Here is an 18,259-nt window from a genome sequence, read left to right as displayed (position 1 = left end):
TGTTAAAAATACATTTTGAGTAAATATAACATTTTATGTCTGCAGTTTCATAATGATAATACAAGCTAGTTAGCTAGCTATAAAGATTGTTTACATTAAGCTGTTTACATAAAGGCAATGTTAAGCTAATTTAAAAAAAACATTAGTTTTAATATTAGCTAAATAGCTAGCTAGCATAATTACAATTCTTTTGTTTGTTTTACATAAAATACATACATTTTTAAGCTAACTTCCAACTTGGAGATTTTGTAGATTTACATAAAGGGAATATTAGCTCATTAGCAAGCAACCAACAGTAATATTTTTTTATTTAACATAATCACTATATTAGCCAGTTAGCTAGCTAGTTTTAAGTGGGGCCTTGTCCAAATATATAAAATGTCTAAGATTTTGGACAAAGCAATGTCTAAACGTAAGCAGTAGTTCCACCTTATTTGGTGTAATTTGTGTTGGATGGAATAATAAAATGAATGTTTTATATACATGTGGATGGGGCTTGATTCCTTTATAAAACATACTAATTATAATCATCATTTATAATGGTCTTCTGGCCACAGCTGGATACATTTAGAACACAGTTACGGTTTTTACAATTCTTATAAAAGAGCTTCACTAGCTCCAGATGTTGCCGGCTTTTCCTCTACATCTCTGCATGTCTGGATAATTGTTTCTGTGTATATGTGTCGAAGCAAAAGCATATTCATTCTGATGTTTGTAGATAAACACTGTGATCACATTGTCACACATTCTGCTGCTCAGCACAGATCCTCACAAGGGGCCAAGTGTTGCTCAGACCTATTTTTATCGCTCTCTCTTTCTCTCTTACACGCACATACAGTAAGAAAGAGAGATAACGATCTCTCAGCACCGTCATATGAGACTGGTTCAAATAATTTCTGAACGATGGAACTGACAAATGACAAGTGAAAGAGCAACAGACAGATGAAAAACAGAAAACCTGAGAGCTGTGTGGTTTCCTAGACAACAGTATAGAGAGGGTGTAGTACTGGTTGTGGTTACTGAGGGAGCACAGAGAGGAGCTGGAAATAAGGTACCGATTTGGTGGAGCCTTCTGAGACCTCCTCTTCTACCGGCTCCAGACGCAGCTCCTAACCCAGAAAGAAAAACATAACTTCAGTTACAGCAACCACCAAACCTTCTCTCAGTGAGTTCCAGTTATCTTTCTGTAACCTGGAAACAAAACACAAAAATTTCAATATCAACTAAAAGGCAGATTGATGGGAATAAATATGAAGAGTGAGACATTGGAGGAGAGAAAGAAGAAGTGAAGGACACAAAGTGAAGAAAGAGAAAGGGACAATGAAAGGGTGAGGAAATAAATGAAGAAGGAGGCAAAGGAACATTTTTGAAAGAGAAAAAGCCAAAGTGAGGGAGAGATACAGACAGTGAGAGAGATGAAAAAGAAAACAGAAGAAGAAAGGAAAAAGAAGAAGAGCAAAAAAGGCAATGCAAGTGGAAGAGTGGAAATGAGAACGGAGAGATCAAGAGAAAGAAAGAAAGAAAGAAAGAAAGAAAGAAAGAAAGAAAGAAAGAAAGAAAGAAAGAAAGAAAGAAAGAGGAGGAAGAAAAAGAAAGAAAGAAAGAAAGAAAGAAAGAAAGAAAGAAAGAAAGAAAGAAAGAAAGAAAGAAAGAGGAGGAAGGGATAGATGGGGCAATGAAATCAAAGGCACTGAGGAATCTGAAAGGGATCTGAAAAGGGTCACACGTGAAAGATGGATGGAAAAGAAGGAAGAAAAAGACAGACATAAAGAGCAAAAATGAAAGCGGGGAGAAAAGATTAAAGGGGGAAAGACAATGAGGCATCAGAACTAAGAAAAATGGAAAGAGAAAAACAATGAATGATAAAGAGAGAGGGAGAAAATGAATAATGAGTGAGGAGTAGAAGGATGGAAAAGTAAAATAAAGCAAATAAATAAATAAAAGAAAGGATAAAAGAAACAAAGTGAAGGGAAGGGAAAAGAAATGTCCCAGAAATTTCATGGACATCAATTACATTGTTTATGGTATGAATCATCAACTGGTGTGTAATTATACAGACAATTAAATGATGTGATCTGCAGCTGGATTAGTTCACGTTACCTTCTTCTCCAGGCGATCGATCAGCTTCTGTAGTCTGTTTATCTGGATCATCCACTGACTGTCCTCCTCATAGACACCTAGAAAGAAAGGAAAACAGTTCAGCAAACAGAGCTAAAGCTCGTTCTTTCTCTCGTCCGCTGTCTTTATCTATTCTCTTTATTAACTAGATTTAAGTATTCTCTAAAGACTTTCCTTGTTCAAAATCAAAACTCTGTCTTTATGTCTTATAATTCTTAAAGCAACTGATATTACAACAGCAAGAAACATTCATTCTCTCACCAGTCATCTCTCTCTCTCTCTCTCTCTCTCTCTCTCTCTCTCTCTCTCACAAGTCATCTCTCTCTCTCTCTCTCTCTCTCACTAGTCATCTCTCTCTCTCTTTCGCTCTCTTTCACAAGTCATCTCTCTCTCACAAGTCATCTCTCTCTCTCTCTCTCTCTCTCTCTCACTAGTCATCTCTCACCAGTCATCTCTCTCTCTCTCTCTCTCTCTCTCTCTCTCTCACAAGTCATCTCTCTCTCTCTCTCTCTCTCTCTCTCTCTCTCTCTCTCTCTCTCTCTCTCTCTCTCTCTCTCACACTAGTCATCTCTCACCAGTCATCTATCTCTCTCTCTCTCTCTCTCTCTCTCTCTCTCTCTCTCTCTCTCTCTCTCCCCACCCCCATAGCTTGTGAAGTTCTCCAACACTCCTGTCCTGAAGACTTTCCTGTGATGGAAAATGTATATCCTTCTTACCTTCTTATTGTTACAAAGCACTGACACCAGACTCTCCTGACACAAATCTTAAATATACTGTAAGCAAATAATACATTTCTATACAATACCCTAAATCTAACCCTAAGGTTTGTAAAATTTACTGTGCAGTGGAATAATGTTTCATAATGGAGCAGTTCTATGCACTAGTTAATTGAAATTCATGCACAGTATATGCCTGGGTTTTATTATGCATTTACGTCTAAGTCACTTTGTATTAAAGCGCCTTCTGCCAAGTGAATAATGTCTTTTCACAGAGATATCAGTCAGCTTTTAAACGGTGCAAAGGTCCAGTAGATGAATAAAGATTTGTCATACAAATTCTCCCAAGCTCTGAGCAGTGCAGACAAGCTCTGTTGCTCTGTGGCAAGCTCTGAAGCTAAGAATAAACACACCTGAATTGACAAGGGTAAGAAGTGGGTTGTTCGGAGACAAGCTGTTATTCCTTTGGAGTCTTCGATTGGATCGCCTTCCTGACCATTGAATCGACAGCACCTCAGGCTTCAGGGGTGCTTGCCTATAAATGAAACCACAAAAGCACACACACATACACGCACACACACAGACACAAACAATGTTGAAAGGTCATAGACACCAAGCTTTATCAAATGAAGCCAAATGTTTCCTCTGAAAATGATATTCAACATCAATAAATTGTTGTGTGCATCCTCTGTGCAAGAAAAAGATGAAATTTTGCATAAAAATATGTAGATACTGATTTATTTAGATATACATTCCTGCATATATATATAGAGTGCATGTAAGGAATCGATAAAGATATTGTGTAATAATGTAACGGTGACAGTGTGTTATTAGAAATTATTTAAGTACAATAATTAAATAATTGTAAAGTAAATAAAAAATAAAAAGTCACCCTATCACCAGTTACAAACAAAAGATGTTTTTTTTTTCCAAATGTGACCCTTCAGAATTAAAAAAAATTCAGTCTCATACCATTTTCATCTTTGGCTAACATTGTACATTTTCATTTACATAGTTCATTTGCCATTGCAATAGCAAATAATGCCTTTGCATTGCTAAGAATCATTGTATTGTCTTATATATTGCTGTTGGCACTGGCAGTATCGGCACCTGCAGTTTGTTTCACGGCTAATTAAGCACTCATCATTAGCACACTCTTTCAGTCAGTCAGCGCACTATCCTTGTGCTCTCATGCTGTCATTTCCATGCCACAGTATCTAAAGTTTTCCTAATCTCTATAAGCTAATGTTTGATCCTTCTTGCTATTTTGTGAAGGAGTCTTCAGTTTCAGCGTAGTCACCAAACTACAACCTCATGATGCAGTCACTCTTAAAGGTCAAACTGGTTGGCTGTTTGACTAAACTAATCGGAAGTATTTTTTTAACATAATTAATATGATTTAAATTTTTATTAAAAATAAATTTTCCTTACAAACTACTACCACTGGGCCATTTTTTATCCAGTAGAGCCTGAATAATTTCCCAGTGACAACCAGACACCATCTATTCTGGGTTTCTTCTTATTAGTGTGTATTTTAGCACACCGGTTTTTAGAAACAAACAGAGGAGGGCAGGTGTCAGGATTACAGCTCAGCTGTGTCCTCATTATGCTTGAAGACACTGTTACACAACGAGGGTCCTGAGGGGAGCACATCCCACACGGTTCAATGTGTCTTATTTCAGGACCATAATCACCAACAGGAGAAGTCAGTGTCCATGCTGCTCTACAAACGTGAAGCCGACTCAGTGAGAGCCAAAATCACACCTGCACAAACTGTGGGGAGTGGACAAAGCTGAAGCTTTAGAATTTGAACAAGTAGGACTAATGCCACAGAGCAGGTGTTAAAGATGTTTGATCCTATAATAAAATAGATATTTTTTACTGTCATTTTCAGATTTCTGTTTTTTTTGGAGTCTTTTTGGAGCCCCTAAAGATTAGTAGACAGTCTATGTTTCTAGGTCTGTTCAAGATTTTTTATTTATTGTTGTGTAAACAAGAAATGACTTTGCATTTTAAAAACTATTTTGTGTGTGTGTTTGTGTGTGTGTGTGTGTGTGTGTGTGTGTGTCGGTCAGATGAAAGCCATGGAGTAAATGTACACTAAAAGAGTCTCTGTCATGCACCCAACCTCCCTCGTTTCATCCTGCGGCTTTTAGCCACCGATCAGAGGTCCAGACTGAACACTTCAGACAGAATAGAAAATCAGCGGAGCTCATTTCTATCTGCACTAGTCAACTATTCTAAACAAACCTGATCATCAGCACAGGACATAGTGGAAATAAAAAGTAGTGTTTGCTTAGAAGAGCCATTACAAGTGTAATAAAAAATGTATATAAAAAGACAGATATATATAAAAAGACAGATCTCAGACTAAGCGGTTTTCGTCGATCTCAGCGGGTTTCGTCCCGGTCGTGGTACACTAGACCATCTCTATACCCTCGCCAGGTTGCTGGAGGGTTCATGGGAGTTTGCCCAAGCAGTCCACATGTGTTTTGTGGATCTGGAGAAGGCATTTGACTGTGTCCCTCGTGGTGACCTGTGGGGGGGTGCTCTGGGAGTATGGGGTCCGGGGCCCTCTGCTAAGGGCTGTCCGGTCCCTATATGACCGGAGCAGGAGCTTGGTTCGCATTGCCGGCAGTAAGTCAGACTTGTTCCCGGTGCAGGTTGGACTCCGGCATGGCTGCCCTTTGTCACCGGTCCTGTTCATTATCTATATGGACAGGATTTCTAGGCGCAGTCTGGGGCCGGAGGGAGTCTGGCTTGAGGACCACAGGATTTTGACTCTGCTTTTTGCAGATGATGTTGTCCTGTTGGCTTCCTCAAATCAGGACCTTCAGCATGCACTGGGATGGTTTGCAGCCAAGTTTGAAGCTCTCTATTTACCAGTCCATCTACGTTCCTACCCTCACCTATGGCCATGAGCTTTGGGTCATGACCGAAAGGACAAGATCCCGGATACAGGCGGCCGAAATGAGTTTCCTCCGCAGGGTGGCTGGGTGCTCCCTTAGAGATAGGGTGAGGAGCTCGGTCACTGGGGAGGAGCTCGGAGTAGAGCTGATGCTCCTCCACATCGAGAGGAGTCAGCTAAGGTGGCTCAGGCATCTGTCCCGGATGCCTCCTGGACGCCTCCCTGGGGAGGTGTTTTGGGCATGTCCAACCGGGAGGAGGCCCCGGGGATGACCTAGGACACGCTGGAGGGACTATGTCTCTCGGCTGGCCTGGGAACGCCTCGGTATTCCCCCGGAAGAGCTGGAGGAAGTGTCTGGGGAGAGGGAAGTCTGGGCGTCCCTGCTTAGACTGCTGCCCCCGCGACCCGGCCCTGGATAAGCGGTAGAAAATGGATGGATGGATGCCAGTAGATTCATGGAGCTTATAACTGACATGTACATGGAGTAAATAAATGAGTTTTTTAAGCCTGTTATTTAGTTCTTCACCGACAAGTCCATAAGATGTCATGAGTACTGATCTAATTTTTCAAAACGTCTTAGGACAAAACACTAAAGGTGAACACAGTTAGCAAACACTGTCTAATCAAAGTGCAAATTACAAGAAAAGACAATCAGCAGAACTGAAAGCTTTTCTGTGGCTTTAATGAAAAAGCTCTATCAGCAAACACAGCTTTTCTGTTTATATTAGAAACTGATAAGGCATGATTCTTGCTGCTTATTTGTCTTTCTGAAGGAGTTATAGTTTTATGGTTAATTTATTCATTTTAAACTTATATCTTAAATGTACATAGTTCTGTAAAGCTGCACTGGTACATTTACATTTACATTTACATTTACAGCATTTGGCAGAAGCCCTTATCCAGAGCGACGTACAGAAGTGCTTAAGTCGCTATCATTGGATACATTAACTCATTGGTTCACTAGGTAACATACTTAAGATACCATGAGTCTAAAACATTGTTCATAAAGTTTATTTTTTGTTGTTTTTTTTTTAAACATATATGCAACAAACAGGGAAGGAAGTGCTAGTTGAAGTGTTTCATGAATAAGTTGGTCTTCAAATGTTGTTTAAAAATAGCCAGTGACTCAGCTGTCCAGACCTCTAGGGGAAGTTCATTCCACCACCTTAGTGCCAGAACAGAAAAGAGTATTACTTGCCTCTTACCCTGAGAGATGGTGGAACCAGTCGAGCAGTGCTGGTAGCTCTGAGGTAAGAGGGAGCTGGTCCATTTTTGGCTTTGTAGGCAAGCGTCAATGTTTTGAATCTGATGCGTAAAGCTAACGGAAACCAGTGGAGGGAATTTTTATTGTCTCAGTGGGAAATTGTATTAGCGCATCTTTAGTTTATACAGGTAACACAGCAACGTTTTAAAAGTGCCTCCTTAAGTACATTAGCAGCTCCAAAACTAGAGGATATACAGTATGTCGAAGGCATTCACTATCGGATCTTGTGCGAAAAAATAACAAGAGAACCTATTAACTGTTCTTTTTTTGTGCGCTGAGAAAAATCCATCCAAGAGTAAAGCAGGGAAGCAGACAGGAGAGAAACTGATTAGAGAGTCTGTGAATGTGCTCACAGGAATGATTGAAGCACGGCAGTTCAACCCTTTCATTGCCCTCTGCATCTTAACACTCACTGAGTCACTGAGCGCAAAAAAAAAACCATTCAGTCAATCCGAAACTATATTCATTCCCCCACTTAGCAATGATTAAAATGCGAAGTGTACATATTATTTTGCAAATGAAGTGATAGTTTTGCATGGACAATTCTATATGATGTAATCTATGAGGGATCAGAAGATGACAGCAGTGCACAAAGCAGAAAAGTGGTAAGGATGGTCTTTCTCTAGTTTTTTATCAATCCCACACATATACAACATTCCTAAGCATGCAATTACGTTGGTGTTGGGGAAAAACTGATTCATTTTTAAGCTGCTCTCTCTAAAATTAGCTTTTCCCTACGGCAGCTGCAGCCTTCACATGACTCAGAGATGTAAATATTACCTCAGTGTCAGAACACATTGTAGTAAAGATGTTCAAACTTTGCAATCAGACATCGCACGCAACTCACTAGGGGAGTCACAGCACTACATACAGTAGTATATACTCAAAGTATATACAAAAAAATATACAACAAACAGATTGAAGAGTGTAAAATGTCTGCAAATAAAACTAGCTGTAAAATCAAAGCTCTGAATGCAGATGTAAATTCTTCCTAATAGTAAATATTGGTTTTACATAAACTCAATGTTGTGTTAGTAATTTAAATGACCAGCAAACTTACAGAGGGTGAATGGGTTTTCATGCAAAAACTGTCATTTTATATAAATAATACAATTTTTATTTTTACCTAAACATGATATTTTTTAATTATATTGGTGAAAAGCAATTACTTTATAATTTGTAGTACTTGAGCACCAGTAAATTAGCAACTGCACCTGATAACATTTTGAGTGGGATGCGCTCACTTTTAATTGACTGACACATTATCTAAAGGTTTATTTCATTTCTCTGTACTTTAGATGTAGTTATTATGGCCAAACCTGCATTTGATCAGTTTAGGGACTGAATTGTTTGTTGGACATTAAGGATAACAGAAATTAAAAATAAAAACTTTGCAATATCTTCAAAAAAATTGGGGCATCCTTAGCAAGTTGATATGTTTCAAGGAATAAAAACATGAAGAGGTGTGCTTTATTTGTGTGTTATAAAAAGTGATGAATGACATGGTGTGTGATGCTCAACCCTGAAGTTGATTATTTTTCAGCACTCTAAAGCAGGGAAAAATATTCAACTATGGGGTAGTACTACATCACATCACCCCACCTATGAACCAATCCTCACCATACCTCAGAAATTAGATTTAGATTCATGGCATTTGGAAGACTCCCTTATATAAAGCGACTTACATTTATTTCATTCATACAGCTGAGCAATTGAGGGTTGAGGGCTTTGCTCAGGGGCCCAGGAGTGGCAGCTTAGTGGCCCTTTCAATCAGTAGACCAACACCTTAACCGTTGTGCCGTCTGTCATACTTTACACCACACTATGAATATATGCATACTGGTATGTTGTGGTTGCTGTACATTGAGTACCAGAGTCAGTGTAACCCAGAAATCTTGCCTTTCCTGCCGTGTCTGCTCAGCTGTGGTCTCCACGGCACACTCCAATGAGCTCTGAAGAGACTGCAGCTGGCTCGTTGTCTCCTTCAGCAGAAATCGAGTCACAAACTGCTCTAGGTGCGTGGCCTCCTGGTAATCCTGCATGTCAGAGGAACAGTGTTTATAACTCAATAGTTTCTAGAATAAAACTATTTTATACACTCTAACAAGGTTCTGTCAATTACCATGGATGGCAAGAAGGCAGGGAGTAGCAAAACGTATTAGATGACACTTATTATTTATGTCAAATTCATTTTATTAGACCTTGGGTATGTGTAGTATGAATTTCAGGGGTTGGTGCATCTACCAGGTGCAAATTCACGTTAGTTGCAGGGTTAATGAAAGAAACTTGATTTGTCCATCATATAGAATGAAATCATATATTGTTGTTTGTAATTATTACAGCTTTAAGGATTACAATTGTAACTGTAACTCAACTTTTAACTAATACATCATGTTAAAGAGAAATGGGAAAAAAAAAATCCATCTAGAATTCTATACTGTTTTAATGAACAGACCCAACTGCTCTTGCTTTCTGAAGGAGTAAAGTGATTGACTGGGCATTCTCTTTCACTCTTTTTACTTTAATTCTAATGAAGCTTTTTAGAGCATTGCTCAAACATGACTCCCACCAGTGTGTGGAATAAAACTGGGTAAAAAACACATTGTAACTCAAATGCATCAAGATGAAATTAGCACAAACACCTGGTGCCAAAGCTCCGAGCCCCATGTGGATAATTCAATCAGGTATCTGATTGTGGAGATGGAGAATGTGCGCTCGGCAAGGTCACGCATCAGGTTTTTTAATTAAATGCAGTAGATATGCCAGATCAAAAGTGTGTCAAGATGTGAAAACTTGAACAACAAGGAGCTGACTCTTAATCAGTTTTCATTGGGATCTGTCTCATGTTCAATAGACTAAAAGTGGATCTCTGAAGCTGTGTGTTATTTAAAGGCTAGGCTGTTGTGAACAACGCTCTTGACCTACGCCTCTGATTAAACACATATATAAATAAAAATGTCTATATAAAATAATGTTTAAGCTTTTGGAATTATCAGAACAAATCTAAAATATTTCAAACAAATAAATAAATGTGTCTGAAATATGGATTTATCTGCTTTTCTGCTGAAAGTCAAAAAGTCAAAAAATGTGTCGCTTACATTGTTCATGAAAATAAACGCTTGTCCAGCCTATTAAGAAATGTTAATAACTTAAAAAAATAACTGAAATTATCATTCTAATACCAAAACACACACAAAAAAACGCTCTGACTAAAGCAATTTTTGTCACAATTTTTTTTCTCAACCTGAGAAAACGTCCGAAAAGTTTTCAAAAACATCTTGTAAAAAAGGCCCTGCGATGGGTTGGCACTCCGTCCAGGGTGTATCCTGCCTTAATGCCCGATGACGCCTGAGATAGGCACAGGCTCCCCGTGACCCGAGGTAGTTCGGATAAGCGGTAGAAGATGAATGAATGAATCTTGTAAAAAGGTAGCAGAATACCCCATGTGGGGGTAAAACTGATTAAAATGGAATAAGAACACAAGACAAAAGCAACATAGAACTCGATTAAATAATAAGATTTAAATATGTACCAGAATGATCTAAAAGGTACTGTGATTTCAAATACTGACAATTTTAACACAAATTTAATTCCTTTTTAGTAGAACTGTTGTATTGAATTTCATATTTTATAAATAGGGAAAAGATAGTCAGACAATCGCCCAATTATAAAATAAAAAAATAGTTTATTTAATACAAGACACTATTTGTTATATGTATTTTTATGTTTTATTTTGGTGTTTTTTTGTTAAGCGTCAATGTCGGAGGTTATATAAAATTGTTTAGTACATTAAATGGTGATGTGTTTGCAAGAACATTTTAAAATTTTAGATACTTAACATCAAGGTGAAAAAAGTATTAAAAAATTTTTTTTTCCATTTTCACACATTACCAACTTGGATAGATTAGAATGAAACTTGTCCATAAAACACATGCTACCAGCTACAAGACTAAGGTTACAGATGATCAGCTCCAAACCAAAAGACACAACAGAATCAATAAAACAGTTATTAAATGTTCTATAACTGTAATGTTTGACACTGGCTGGTGATAGAGCATCTCCACTCATTTTTTTAAACAGCCTTGCATCTAAAATGAATACTGCAGACAATTGTGACAGACGTTTGCCCTCCTGCATGTTTTGAGAGGTAAGATCAAAGCAGAATGAATGGGGTTTGTAGAGACAGAGACAGAGAGATGACCTTTAAGAGGCCAGATGTGAGTCCCAGCAGCCCAGACCACTATCACCTGCAGCAATTTTCGTCAACAGAAAGCATCATCTAGCAGAGCAGACAGCTTTTCCTACTTTTCTACTGGATTGAGGCGTGTACATACGCATAAACATATTTTACATACACTGTATATGCAAAAGCCTTTGACTTACCAGCACTATTCAATTAAAAAATATATTTTTCTTTACATTTTACTTGTTATTTTAATAAAATATTCAATTTTGCTACGTTTATTTTTTTTCATCAGTGTTACAGAGTAGAAAAATATTAATGCATATAACCTTAAAAGACTGAGCAATTCGTGCTCATTTGAAATAATTCAAGTGCAAGACCTAATAAAAAAAAAAATAAAGCAGTTCCAGGATTTCAGATGCCAAAATTTAGTGTCAGTGTCTTTTTTTTTTTTCATTTTAAGTCCCTCAAAGGAAATAAATAATGATATGTAAATGAAGCGATTGAAAACCACTGAAGATATCAGCATTTCACTGATACTCATTCAGGAACTGTGCCAGCTCCGACTGTCTTCCGTGCGATGAAGATTTTGGACCTCAACTGAGATGAGGCAGACACTGTGAGAATGCTGAGGCATCTAGAGATCTACCAGCTCTAGTTAGACTCTGCGATCCTAAAGAGGAGACGCCTTGAGTCCTTGTGGTTTTTTTGCATCAGTACAACATTTGCAGACTGTATATTTATAATCACACCCTTCAGTGTCACCCATATGAGGATGGGTTCCCCTTTGAGTCTGGTTCCTCTCAAGGTTTCTTCCTTCCATTCACAGTCGCCTGAGTCACCTCAGACTTGCTCATTGGGGATAAATACAAATACTTTGAAATCTATCTAATATTAATCTTGAGTTTTTGTATAATATTAATCTTTATATGATTCTTTATAATAACCTTTTGTTCTATGTTTATGTTCTGTAAAGCTGCTTTGAGACGATGTCAATTGTAAAAAGCGCCATACAAATAAATTTGAATTGAATTGAATCATTGTATGATATTGCACTCAAATATCTTGATGTTTAAAACTAATGAAAGCTCTGCATTAATCTTCAGATGTGTGTGTATGTGTGATAGGTGGTAGCAGTTGCCTGTTAGAATAAATATTGTCTTATATGTTAAGGTAATACCAAAAATATACATAAACACATAAAAAAGTTTTATATGTGCTTAGCGTGAGAACATCATTACACTAAGCATCGTTACACTTACTTAGATTTAAGAGAAACTTTTATGTATAGTTTACATAAACATAATACGTTTCATATTAAAATGTGATTTCATCGTTTATGCTAAATTTATTTTAAACAAGTATCTTAATCTACTAATCAAGTATATGAGTATAGAGTGAGTGTGATCAATTCGTGTAGTATTAACAAGAGCTGTTTACGTTAAAAAGTCTCACAAGGATGTTAGCACTAAGATGAGGAAGAAGATGAAGATCCTGAACTAGGGTGAAAGTGCAGACTCTTTTTTGTAAATACTTGATACAAATCATGTTGGCTGAGAAAAAAAATCTATAATAAATAAAATTTTTGAATGAAGTGAATTTTTAACATAGTTTTAGTTCCTTTTTTAGTTAATTGTTTTAGTTCCGGGAGCTGTATCATGGCTGACCTTATCTGTGCCCTGACCCCAACTCCAAAGTCAGGATATCTGAAAAAATATGTGTATATGTGACAAAAATAAATGGATTCTTTTAGCTAGCTAACAAACATAGCAAGCTACTGAAACTCAAACAGTTTGATTTGCTAGCTAATTTTGCTGGTGCTTTGTTTATTGCTGATAACGGAGGCTGTGTTCACTTTAGCAGAGTTCACTTTATTATTTAATTTTATTATTATTATTATTATTATTATTATTATTATTATTATTATTCATTCATTCATTCATTCATTCATTCATTTTCTACCGCTTATCCTAACTACCTCGGGTCACGGGGAGCCTGTGCCTATCTCAGGTGTCATCGGGCATCAAGGCACCGGGGGAGGAAACCGGAGTACCCGGAGGAAACCCCCGAGGCACGGGGAGAACATGCAAACTCCACACACACAAGGCGGAGGCGGGAATCGAACCCCCAACCCTGGAGGTGTGAGGCGAACGTGCTAACCACTAAGCCAAAGTGCCCCCCTATTATTATTATTATTATTATTATTATTATTATTATTATTATTATTATTATTATTATTATTATTATTCTGTCTCTTATTTAATCACTATTTGGCATTTATAAGTTTACATATTTTAGTGTTGTGTGACAGAGGAGTGTCGGCAAGAATCAAAGGAAAGGTGAAGACAGTAGTGAGAGCAGCTCTGCTGTATGGGTTAGAGACTGTAGCAGTGAGGAAAAGACATGAGGCAGAGATGGAGGTAGCAGAGATGATGATGTTGAGGTTCTCTTTAGGAGTGACGAGGATGGACAGGATTAGGAACACATCGGAGGGACAGCTCAGGTTGGCTGTTTTAGGGACAAGGTCAGAGAGGATAGATTGAGATGGTTTGGACATGTACAGAGGAGGGAGATGCTTATATTGGTAGAAGGACGTTGGGGATGGGGCTGCCAGGTAAGAGGTCAAGAGGAAGGACAAAGAGAAGATATATGGATTTGTTAAATGAGGACATGAAGGTAATTGGTGCAAAGGTAGAGGATGACGAAGATAGAGTTTGGTGGAAACAGATGATTCGCTGTGGAGACCCCTAAAGGGAAAAGCCAAAAGTGGAAGAAGACTTTTACATATTTTATATTTATTTTTAATCTTTGCTTCACACTTCACAATGAACCCTTTAAGTGTGATGGTTAGCTTCAATGTACACTGTTGACTTACATGACTGAATCATTTGCTGCAATATTGCTGTTGCCTTTTCTCTCTTGTTCAGATAGCCTCCCCTACTGAGCCATGACTCAATCAACAGTAGATTGTAATGATCTCCTGTAATAACTTATGATTACTGGCAGGAAAGTATCTTCATGACCTGCTGATACATGGGCACGAGAGGCATGAAATCCCGTTTTTAATATAATCAGCTTGTACTGAGCTATAACTCATTTCATCGACAGTGAAGATACGATTGTTCATTAAACTCCTTATTGCAATAGAAAACTACTCCTCTTCCTGAGGGGTTTGTGCAATTGAGCAATGATCATGTCACTGTTTCCCGAGTATCCTCCACTGTCTGTAATTTCTGTATTTCTGGGTATAATTTAATTCTAGATATTATTGCAGGTTGAAGTCATTTTTTTCGATACAGAAAACAGAGTTGTTGTTGTTTGGCTGTGTTCTCTTTTACTCTCTAATATAGATTTTCACAACTCGGTGCTAAAATATCACTCCAGTTACAGTGTGAACACAGCATTTAAATACTTTTCATGAACGTTTGCTGTTTCCTTTCTTTTTTTAATCAGTGCTGTTCCAACAAAACACTCAATATTAATGTTCATACCTAGATTATAAGTGTTACACTGTGATTTCGAGCGTTGTAATCCTGTATCTTTCTCTTTTCTTGTTTAATACTGCAAGTCTAGTTGTTATTCATGAAGGATTTTATTTTAACCCATGATTGCTTCACCCCAATTACTCATTACTGGAACAGTGAAAAGACTATGCATTTATATGTGTTGGCTGTCGAATTGTAAAGAATAGATCATATACAGTATATGCAGTATTTTATCATTTAGAGGTAAAATCAACAAAAAAATAACCACTTAAACTACTGAGACTCACTTTCCTAAGAGTTTAACTGTAGTCACTGAATAATATGCTTTAGTTAGACCCTTCAGGATTTAATAGATTTACAGCAGAAATGAACATTACATCAAGCAAACTCTGTTATATTTAGAGGAGCTTGTGATGTTTCAGAATGACCACTGATTTTCTGTAGATTTGGGCCAAGATGTGTCACATGATGTCATCATCACAATTCGTTTAGCCAAAGCCTCCTTTAATTCACATGCATCGATCAGCAGTTCAAGTAGTTTTGTCCAAAATAGCACAAAAAACTCTATAATCATTGAAACTTGGTGTAACACTAAGCATGCTGTTGTTGCTGAATATTACAGCTAAATTGTCTCTTTCTACTATTACTTCTCTTTGTCCATTGCTAATCATGTCGTCCACGTAAAAGAGAGAGAGCACGCATCCGTCGTTCAATCGACACCGTTCATTAAACTGTATATTGCTGACATGAGTCACTATAATCAAAGGCTCAAAAACTTTAACTCGCTGCCTGAAATACAGACGTGTGGAGTCTGAGGTAGTGTTCAGCAAATCTTTTATCTTAACACAGCCATAACTGAACACAGCTAAGTGTCAATGTGATTAAAGTGTACACTTAATACCTGAACGCTGTAACGGCTCGACCTTTCATCATGCACCACGGATAAGGAAGGTAATTTCAGTAATACGAATGCACAGAAGTGCATCATTAAGCATGGAAATAAACACAAAAAATATCAAAGGAGAAGATTGTTTTTTATAGTATTAGAAGTAAGAGTGATTGAAGGTTTATTGATCTGTTAATCAACGCGATGTACCAATGTTTGTAATGAACTCCTGACACAGGTGTGCTATTGTGTACATTACAATAATGTGTTTGATGTTACAAAAATGCATCACCTTTAATAGGAAATTATTTCCAATTGAATTTAAATCAGCTGAGTTTATTTTCACTGCACTCCAAACAGGGCAATTAGAGCCACCAGTAGTTGGCAGGTTGCACCGCTTAATTACAGCACAACATCCCTTATCACTGCATCTTTATGTAACGGTGACGAGAATATTTTGCAAATTTCAAGTCAGTATCTAGCAGTTTGTACGCTGTAATGTTTATACCGACCAGATATCTAATTAAAATATCTAAAATCAGATTTTCAAATGCTAAATGAATCATATTATAAAATGACACGTCAAATCCATGCATCCATAATTCGAATAGATTCACAGAGGTTCTGCTATCTGAGTGAGTGTGTGTGTGTGTGTGGGCAGAGAAGAATGTGTGACAGTATCAAGCTGGTGGCTTTTCCAGAATTTTTGTTATAGATTTATAAGCTTCATTCTCATCTTCATTCACAAGAAAAACCTTCAGTGTTGTGTAATATATAAAATAGTAAGCTACCAGGAGATTCCAGAGGGAATCTGCTCACAGACTCAGCAAAAACAGGCACAGAGGCACAAGAGTCACGGGGAGCCTGTGCCTATCTCAGGCTTCATCGGGCATCAAGGCAGGAAACACCCTGGACGGAGTGCCAACCCATCACAGGGCACACACACACACTCTCATTCACTCACGCAATCACACACTACGGACAATTTTCCAGAGATGCCAATCAACCTACCATGCATGTCTTTGGACCGGGGGAGGAAACCGGAGTACCCGGAGGAAACCCCCGAGGCACGGGGAGAACATGCAAACTCCACACACACAAGGCAATGGCGGGAATCGAACCCCCAACCCTGGAGGAGTGAGTGCTAACCACTAAGCCACCGTGCCCCCGGATTTGTTTCATTTGGATATAAAAAAGAGCAAATTCATTCAACACTTTACTGAGGAAGATTGTAGCTGAGGAGCAAAACATCCACAAGATTAGGAAGAAGAATCTTTTAATCGTCATACAGGGTTTGACAGGGTTGTTAAATTGCAGACGATTTCCAGCACGCAAGCTACTTTGACAGTGAAATTATAAAGGCTCTGTCACAAGATACAAACCTCTTATTAGTACAAAAAATAACGTGAGCAGGCAACAAAAGCTTTATGGACAGATGTGTTAAAGTGACTTCGGTACTAGTTAGGAATTAAAAATTAAATACTCGGTTCCAGGAAGAAGCACATACTCTTTGAGTTTTGAGCTTAGAAATGTCCGTCTACTCTTACACCTTCTGCAAGGATGAAATTCAGGATAATTGCTCACCTTTTTGGTTTTGTCCATAGCTTTCAATATAGAGATGTTCAAGTCTTCTAAGGCAGCAAGAACATTTTCATATTCTCCAAGATGCTGAGAGAAGTATTCTACACATAACACAAAAGATGACAGATATGAAAAACTCTGTGTTGTTCTCTGGGAATAATAACACTAGTAATATGTTGCATTAAAAATATAGCTTTTCTTACCACACAGCTCTTCTGTGTCCACATTGCTTAAAAAAAAAAAAAAAAAAAAAAAAAAGAAAGATCATTTACTCATTTCAACTGTCCACGGATTCATTAACATCATGATGTGAAACTGCACAGAGAAAACAATTTCCATTAGAAAAAAAAAAAAACTATAATGGGTAGCATTGCTGCCTCACAGCTTTAGGGATCCTGTTTCAATCCTGAGCTTGAGTTCAAGTCAGGGCAAGACATGTGGGGTTTTATCGTAGGGGGTTTATTGGGGGGGTTTATTGGGAGGGTTTATTAGAGTTTCATTCCTCTGTATAGAATGTATACATCGAAATTGTGTTTTTCTAGGTCTTTGGTTTGACACAGAACAACAGGCAAGACATAAAGTACAATTACAAAACAGTTTGAGATGAGTGTAGAGACTGAACTGAAAAATGAACACTGATGGTGTCAATGCAGAATTGTTCATGTTCTTACTGAGTTTGTGTGGGTTTCCTCAGTCTTCTCTGTATTCCTCCCATTTTCCTGGTATATCATATACCTTCGTTATACCTTACAATGTTCCCTGGATCACTCTTAGATTCACTGCTACACAGACCAAAGCTTTTACTGAAGATGGAGTGATTTTTTTTTTTATACCAATTGCATCTTTTTTCTTCATTAACCTAAAATTATTTCATAATTATTTATTTCTATTATTTATATGCTACAGCATATATGCTATGTATATAGTTATATGATCTAACCCATACATATAGTAAACTGTTCCCTGTATAAATCCATGAATCCTACATTACAGTTTTTCCTCAAAGGCACAAATATTTTCTTTTTTTACTTTTTTTTCTTTTATCCTACATCCTTTTATTATATCCTAAAATCTTCCTGCACCATTATAAAGAGGCATTTTTCCAGCAGCCCCTGTTA

The 18,259-nt window shown here is 37.6% G+C and overlaps 1 protein-coding gene across 1 annotated transcript in view; it reads right to left on the bottom strand.

The window, feature by feature from the left end:
• necab1 (N-terminal EF-hand calcium binding protein 1) overlaps positions 1-18,259 on the bottom strand; it is a 30,953-nt gene that overhangs the window by 6,700 nt on the left and 5,994 nt on the right. Inside the window, exons 4-9 of the mRNA XM_060864865.1 lie at positions 17,345-17,370; positions 17,145-17,242; positions 8,906-9,042; positions 3,248-3,369; positions 2,101-2,177; positions 1,056-1,109 (exon numbers count right to left, since the gene is read on the bottom strand). Of these exons, the coding sequence (XP_060720848.1) occupies positions 1,056-1,109; positions 2,101-2,177; positions 3,248-3,369; positions 8,906-9,042; positions 17,145-17,242; positions 17,345-17,370 (514 nt within the window). The remainder of the gene's footprint in view (positions 1-1,055; positions 1,110-2,100; positions 2,178-3,247; positions 3,370-8,905; positions 9,043-17,144; positions 17,243-17,344; positions 17,371-18,259) is intronic.

The sequence above is a fragment of the Tachysurus vachellii genome, chromosome 3 (assembly GCF_030014155.1).
Source record: "Tachysurus vachellii isolate PV-2020 chromosome 3, HZAU_Pvac_v1, whole genome shotgun sequence".
NCBI classification, from domain to species: Eukaryota; Metazoa; Chordata; class Actinopteri; order Siluriformes; family Bagridae; genus Tachysurus; species Tachysurus vachellii.
This window is presented reverse-complemented; position numbering and strand designations above follow the sequence as displayed.